We start from the raw sequence: 8,375 nt of genomic DNA on the forward strand, positions 1-8,375 counted from the left end.
ACTAATGATTCCATTTGCCTCCCCAGATGCTCACCTTTCTTTTCTCTTTCTCATTTCTAACTTTCTCCTATACCTAAGAGGTGGTGAGTAATCACATTTTACTCTAACCTTTTCAGGTTAGAAGTAGTTATTAAGAACTTCTTTAAGTAAATGGAAAGAGCTGGGTATTTCTATGGGTTTACTCATTCCATTCTAAGTACAAGAAATACATAGGATTAATTCTTTGGAAATTACCATCAGCCCACACTGGCTACAGACTGAGACCAGATGATCAGTTATAACTCCAAGTCTGACTTTTAAATGGTTTGAGTTAGGCAAAACAAATCTCACTGCTAGTTTCTAGCTCTCTTTTTTTTCCAATTACACACACACACACTCCAATTTGGGGTGGTGGCGGTGGGATCTCTTCATTCCACCAGAGTGGAGCCATTCCAGTGGCTACAGCCACTTGGAATTTATTTCTTCAATGACCTCTTTCCAGACAAAGTTTTAAAACACTACACCTTCACCATTCTTCACTTACCAGCTGCTTTTGGCACCATTACAGCCATATATTTTTCTTTAGGTCTCACTCTCCTTAGAACATTGTAATTGTCCTTATCTCATGCATCTCCCTAACCGTTTCTTTTCAGATTCTGTTCCTCTTCCTATCAAATATAGAGTTCTTACAACTCTAGTTTCAACTCAGTAGAACAAGACTGCAATTATTTACCCCTATAATCACAACTCCAGCATCTCTCTTTTTCCCCCACATGTGATTTAAAACTGAATATCTCTAAGTTATATCCATTTTATCTGTTGAGTACTGGTGATCTGGTAATAGTGCATTATGATAACGACAATCTCCTTCTCTTACTTTGAAAAATGCAACATTGCCTGCAGGGTACCACTTGGATTACTTCTGCAAAAATAATTTTATTAGCTTACTGCTTTGGTAATACTGCCCTATCTTAGCTCTTCAGCGACTGCTTTCCCTATAAAATATAAGCTTTATTATTTTCAGGGTCCTTCATGTCCTGCCTTCTTTACACACTCTTGTTCATTAAAACGTTGTCCCCAGTTATTAACCAGTGAAAATAATCTCTATCACTCATTTGATAAGTCTTAAAAAACCCCAAAACAACATGATTTTTTCCTCCATGCTGCCCACCCTATAAATACACAATTTTTTTCACTTTCTTCCTTTAATTATCTTCCTTGACTTCTGTGACGCCACTAGAAAGCTTGATAATGGTTAAATTGCACGTGTGATATGACCACCATGCTGCACCATGCTATCTAAACTGCTTCCTTACATTTTAATCCATTTGCTGTATTGACCACTTAGGTGCCACTGTTGTTCCTGTGCTTTGTTGTTACTGTTGTGTTTCTGTATCTTTTTGTTCACACTGTCTCACACAGTACAGTCTAATTCCAAAAGCAGTAATTCCATACATTAGAATACTACTGATGATACTAATTAACAATACTAACCTTGACTGAGTTGAGGTAAATCAGGACATTATCAAACTGTCCAAGAAGAAAGAAGCAGGAGGACATGCACTGTCTCCCTGGAATGGTATCTAAAATTCAAAAGAGAAATGCAGATTTGTAGAATTTAAAAATCACATGGTAATGGAAATAATTATCAAGACTGCTGGCAACTCTGAAAGCAGCTAACTTCTAAAAATAGTGTAACTTGCCTTTTCAAGGCAAAGGACCATACTAGAGGTTAGAAAAACAATTAGATCATCTTGTCATCTTTCTCTACAGCATACGGTAACTATTGCAAGACTGTATTCAACATTAAATTCTACAGAGACTAATTGTTTAAGAAACAGGCCTTTTCCTGTTACAGAATTTGTGCAGCATACTTTTACTGTGAATTACTCTTACTCTTAGGAAATGACACTTGATGCAAAGCCTCATTTTATTATGCTAATCTCATTAGCCTTTTTTTCTTTAAAATTATGCTTTCCAGTTATCCTGGACAAAGAAGCTCTACATATTTTAATTTTAGTTCCAGCAAAACAGTAAATTTGAGACACTGATAATATTGTTACATAAAAAAAAAAACCCAAACCACATGCACAGGAAAAATACTCAGTGATGAAATACAATATGAAAACTAATTTTCATGCACTTGGGATTACCACATAGCTCACAAGTGGTAAAGCCATAAATAAGTTAGGCATATAAATTCAAATGAGTGTCAGTAAACGTTGCTGCCATCTATGTCATCATAAACTTTGTGCCATCATACTATGCTGTCACCTACTCTGAAATTGCTATCTGTGTTACTGAAAAACTATTCCAACCTTTTTTAGAGATTCTTAAGAAGCTTACTAGGACTAATTTTTGTGAGACCCAGCTATCAGAAATTGGTCAAAGATGGATGAACCCAAGTAGCAGCTGGGAAGTTATAAACACAAATGATGTCAAATCACTATGCCAAATGATCATTAGAAAGTATGTTGCTCTGTGCAGTTTGGTGATGTGACAGGAGATAGGATCCTAAGCTACCAACAGCGCTGAAGTAATCTGCTCTTGTAGGTTAGTTACCATCAATCCATCCACACTAGAAAATTAAAATATCTTTTCTGTATATAGAATGTATCTGAAGACAAGTATTTTCAGTCCATACCACACCACAAAATATAGCATTCCACTGGAAAATGGTACATTCTCTGTTAAATAAGGTAGGGTAGTAATTATTGATGGAAAATGTTACATAATATCTCAAAATATATTTCAAAGGAAAGCAGAATATTCTCATTTTTTATCTTTGAGTACTAGGAGATACTGAGCTTGGATGTTCTGTCATTTCTATATAGAGAGAATCCATCCTTATCTATGTCTGAACCACATCATTCAGTTCTCTCACTTAAGAAAATTATTTGGTTGTTTATGAAGTGTTCACTTGGGAGCAGAAACTGTCCTGTATATTTATCTGTTCATTTTTACATGCAGACATAATTATTGTGACACATATATGCCTTAACAGAAACAATTTTCCTCAGTGTTCCTCTGCTCTTTTTTTGTTGTAATGAGAATGCAAATACCTCAAAAGTGCTCCTTTTCTCTCACATTCAATTTTTGAAGTTCATAAACTCACAGCAATTTATTTTAAACAAAATTTTAAAATGCAAATAAACATGCAAAGAAGACTTAAAACTGAGAATACATTATCATCAAAAATTAATCACAGTAACAAAATTAGAACCACACTTTTCCCACATATGATTGGAGAATTTCTAAGTTTTGGTATTTATGCTTATGTCCACATTTTGACAGAAAATTTTGTTATCCCAGCATACTATCCTCCATATACTTTTAGTGAAAGATTTAATTAAAAAAAACCCAAAAAAACCCAAACAAGTAAAACATCTGTAAATCTCATACAACTCGGCAATGAATACTAGTAGTGACAGGAAAACTAGAGTTTTATAGTTCTAATTCATTCCATGTGACTCATGCAGGAAGAGGAAGAAGTTCTCATTTTGAAAACTTACTTAGGGTGACCTAAGAATACCTCAAAGAAAAGACTGCACAAAGTCCAGAAGAAATGTTTCATTCCTCCCACCCAACACTAGATATGCCTGACTTGATCCTAAAAGAGGACCACTGAAAATGAAAGGGCTGCTTTTCTCCATCACGCTTGAACTGTTTTTAGGGTAGTTTGTAAGACTGCATTTAATGGAAATGTTAATGATAGCTTACTTTCACTAATGTTCCTCTTGCCCCACTTCCTCCTTAACTTATCTCAGAAATCTGATCTATTTAATTTTCCACCCAGTTGAGACCCTGTGAGAACAGCATGAGAATTAACTATAAAAATCTAGTTACATCTTCCTTTGTAATGCCAGTTCCATTTCATGTCATTGGGATTAAGAATTTTTATTAAGTTTAAAAAAACCAGTAAACCAAGGTGCTCTTCTGGGTGCAATTTATTGCTGCTAGAGGGTGAACACTGACTCCTGCACTCTAAGCTCTTCCTGGGTTTTTTTAGGTGTCCCTGCTCCTCTTAAAGTACATAACTTCCAACATGAGATGAAATGTGCACATGTATTGGAAAGAACTTTCACATTAACTCTGTTTGCTTTATGTTCCTTGAACCTCCAAGTCGGAGATATAATTAAAAATAGCAAAGGGCTTAACTGATGACTCAGAATGACTTTACAAATACATGGCACTGTATTCTTCCTAAACTGCATATTGCTGCTTTTTTTCTTAATGCAGTCATGGGGCTTCTACAGTTAACAAAAGCAAGACAGACAGACAGGACTTTGTTTTGAAAAAATATACCACATCTTCATTTTAATCCATTTATTTTTGATAATCCACATTAAAATCAGAAGCCTTGTAGGTCCAGTTGCAAGCAAAGGCACAGCACAGGATTTCCTCACAACCTACTTTTGTATTATAAATCTGCAAAGCAGCTAAGTAACTTGATAAAGATCTTAAACAGACAATCTAGTGGTAGTATCTCCTTGCAAGGATTGGCACAGTGGGAAGTGCTAAAGCATGACTTACATGCTTGAATAGTATAGCTGGCTACTTTACAAAATCCCAAGTATACAAACAGCGAAAATTCTGTTGTCCTTCCTAAATCCAGCAAAACAAAGGCAGCAGATCAAAAACATCTACAAATATACAACATAGTGCCTAATATGCTAAGTCACAGAAGAACATAAAAATGATCATATTGGGCCCAAAGTCTATCTAGTTCAGAAACTTGATAAGTAAGAATATACAGCTATAGAAAGAATATATTCTGATTTCACATATAAGACATGCTGTGGTATGTAATGACACTTCCTTTTAAGTTTCTCCCAGCTTCCAACAATCTGCACTGAGGATTTCCTAATCATGACTGAAAAATTTGTGTTAAAACAGCCAGTGAACTTTTCTTCCATGAATTTCTTTATACCTTCTGGTTCTTGCAAGATGCTATATCAAATAAGTTGTGTTATGTGAAAAAGTAATTCATGCCGTTTGTACTAATTGTCTTGCGTGATGATTTATTTCAATGCTCCTTGTTTTTTGTGTGGTACAGTAACTAATTCTTCTTGATTCCTCTTCTCCTTGTTATTTATGATATTCTGTATCGCAAACATAACCAAACTCAAGTAATAATTTTCCAGCCCATGTATCCTCCTTTATTTAATCTCTCCCTGTCCAAGCTACCCCCTTTCCCTGGTCACCCTTGCTGTCTTTATTGTACCCTTTCTTGTTCTACTGTATTTTTTTTTTAATGCAAGAACCAGAACTGCAGACAGTATTCAAGAAAGGGAACCATGTCTGTATACAATGACACAGTAATTCTTTTTTGTTTTGTTCTCTCTTTCCTCACAAATTCTTAAGATTCTCTTCAACTTTTCCGGTAATTTTGCAAATATAGTTTAAGAGGTTTTTCTCCCCCTCTATGTAACACTTTGCATTTATCGAAGCTAAATTTAATTTGCATTTTATTACCCAGTCTCATATACTCTTCCACAGCTTTCATCATTGTGGAAGCTTTCGTTTTTCCTACTGTGGGTAATTTTGTACCACTGGCAAACCTCGTCATGTCATTATTTGTCTCCTATAGCTCATTAATTATGAATACAAGCCCTTTCTTTAAAGAAACAAAAGGTTCTTTCAAGTGTTCAAATCAGGTGCATTTTATCCTTCTCACTGCTACTTCACTGAAAATTTTCTGTTAGAAATGAGAAAGGTTATTATGTAGCTTCCCTTTTTCAAATTAGTACTGTGGAAATTTTTTGAGGTATTTGCTACACGTGGTTTTTCAGTTTGATTATAGTCAGATCACTGTAATAGAATTGGATTTTCATAATAAAATTTCAAATTAGGTTCTATGTAATTTCTGTATTGGTCTAGAGTCACTTGTTCACTTGTGTGTTCTCTAAGAAAGATGAAAACTTATTTAAAACCTCATTCTCTATATCATTCTATGTCATTGCATTTACTAGGTCAATGTGGGCAGAATAGAAGTCTCAAATTATTATTTAATTATCTATCTATATAAAATCTCTAACCTCTTTAATATGCCAGTCACTGTTCCTATCCAGGCTGGCTGGTGAATAATTTACCCTCAATATGATGAGTCTCCTATCAAAGCATGTAATTTAGAACAATTTTATGTTGCTCACTGATAAAGAAAAGATACTTACTTTATTTTGAGAGAAGGTTTCTATAATGTTTAGGACCATTTCTCCACTTGTATAATCTATTTAGTAATACCCCATTGTAAATTAAATAGGAACAATATCCTACATGTTCCTCCTATCACATTTTAAAAGTTATTTTAGATTTATAGCTTCCTGTTCTAAAACCAGGTGTTCCACTTTATTAATCTTCTTGTAAAACATCTAATATTTGTATAAAAACACTTATATATTTGGTCTGCATGTGTTTGCTTTTTGTTATGTCCTATCTAAATGGAACTCTGCCTCTTCTATTTCCTATCTACAGTTTGTTGACCTCCACCAGTCCTTCATTTGAGGATACAAAAAACCCCTCACACTATTTCGCCTTTAAAGGAGGAGTTACCTTGAACTGTATGCTCTTCTGTATATCAGCTTTCTCCCACAAGTTTTTAAAAAGATGACAAAGCAGTTTTTACATGGAAGTACCAGGAGTGTAAGATGCTTGGATGCTTGCAACTACATTTCTGTTCCCTTTTGTTTTTTTTCTCTCCTCCTCAACCATACCTCAAGTCTCAGCCTCTCTATCTTGTTTTGCATATGAATTTAAAAATATTTCACTGTAAAATTAAGACTTTTAGCTTCCTAACAATGTTAATGTTGTTTTTGAGCTATATCTTCACTATACATCTTTTCAGGCTATCTTTTCTCAGACTATCTCTGTATTATTTTTATGCATGTGTGCTATGGTCACTCATCACACCTGCATGACTGTTATGGCCATTAAGAGGTGTACCACCATGGTATCAGTCACACTATGACTTTACTGGCATCACAAACTCAGTTAGCTATACACCCTCTGAGTCCTCTACTACTACAGTTCATATTGCTTCTGCTAGTTGGGATCCAACTCAAAAATAATAGCTTCAAGGCAAAAGGAATGTGTTAGGGAAGCCTGTCTATGGACCTACATCCAGCCTTCCAATGTGAAGCTCTCTGCTGCATGATCTCAACAGCGTAAGGGCTGCAAGGGGAACAGAACAGCTCAACAGTATTTCTGAAAGTTTCATCAGTGCTGCTGCTCTGTCTCTTGAGCTCCTTCTCTTTAGTCACCACGGACACAGGAGACAGCACTCTGTCTCTGAGGACCATGAGCTGTCTGCACCATAAACATGTATAAGTTACCCACTTAAAGAAATAGTCCTACTGACAATGCCTACAAAGCCCCATTTTGGCTGAATTTCTGTGTTCCAACTACTGGCTTTTTTGATTTGGGATTTTTGGTTTTACTTTGGCAAGGGGAAGGGAAGACAAGGTCTTGTTTTGGACTATTATTGAATAAGTAAAAGTAAATATTGAAAATATATTGATTTTTTGTTGGGTCTTATAATGTGGTTTTTTATTCAACCAAGGAGTTAGTCCCAAAGCCTCCATTTCTCTCTATAGCCAAATTCCTCTTAACATTTTTACCGTCCCTCAGCTCCAGGGCACACTCTGTGCTAGGACTCTATGTACTTGATAGGCTTTCATTAGCAGTCCTAGATTTGTACCTGTGAGTGTCTGTACCTATGAGGTTGCAGCACACACTTCATCTAATTAGGCTGTTGTTTTCCGTTTCTATAATGGAGATTATTAGACAAAGGCAAGCTGCCACAGCATCAATCAGTGAAGATTAGCAGTTTGCAATATAGCCTCTTTTCCAGCTAAATTCATAGAGTAAGGTTTGGAATCAATTGAGCCTTCTAATTTTGTGTTGGGTTTGTGTCTGTGTGTGGGGCCATTTTTGGTAGTGGGGGAAGAGGCCACCTTGTGAGAAGCCTGGCTCCAAGAAGTACTCCCCCAGCCCAGGCTGAGCCAATTAGCACTAGAGAAATGCCTCTGCAAATCTGTATTTGTGAAGGAAAGGACTGTCTTGAAAAGAAGAAGGTGGAGACAACCTGGAGGAGAGGCCATTGACCTGAACAAAAGAAGACTATCGGCCTAAACAAAGAGAGAACTTCATTGCCAGGAGAAAGGAGGAGGAGGAGGGGGAAGTCAGAGAACCTCAGACACCCAGTTCAACTACATGGAGTAGGAGAAGGCAAAGGAGGTCCCCTGCAGCCCACGGAAGTTCAACAGCAGAGCAGAGACCCATGTTTAGGCCATGGAGGACTCCACGCTGGAGCAGAGAAGCTGAGCCTGAGGGCAAGTGTGACTGAAATTGGGACCCTGAAAGTCGCTCAATGGCAGAGTGGGGGTGGACCCCCAGAG

The 8,375-nt window shown here is 36.5% G+C and overlaps 1 protein-coding gene across 1 annotated transcript in view; it reads right to left on the reverse strand.

Moving 5' to 3' along the window:
• LOC104526996 (intraflagellar transport protein 56-like) overlaps positions 1 to 5,548 on the reverse strand; it is a 19,004-nt gene extending 13,456 nt beyond the window's left edge. Inside the window, exons 1-2 of the mRNA XM_010170596.1 lie at positions 5,455 to 5,548; positions 1,474 to 1,562 (exon numbers count right to left, since the gene is read on the reverse strand). Of these exons, the coding sequence (XP_010168898.1) occupies positions 1,474 to 1,562; positions 5,455 to 5,548 (183 nt within the window). The remainder of the gene's footprint in view (positions 1 to 1,473; positions 1,563 to 5,454) is intronic.
• Positions 5,549 to 8,375: the final 2,827 nt, after the last annotated feature.

The sequence above is a fragment of the Antrostomus carolinensis genome, unplaced genomic scaffold (genome assembly GCF_000700745.2).
Source record: "Antrostomus carolinensis isolate BGI_N321 unplaced genomic scaffold, ASM70074v2 scaffold50006, whole genome shotgun sequence".
Classification (NCBI taxonomy): Eukaryota; Metazoa; Chordata; class Aves; order Caprimulgiformes; family Caprimulgidae; genus Antrostomus; species Antrostomus carolinensis.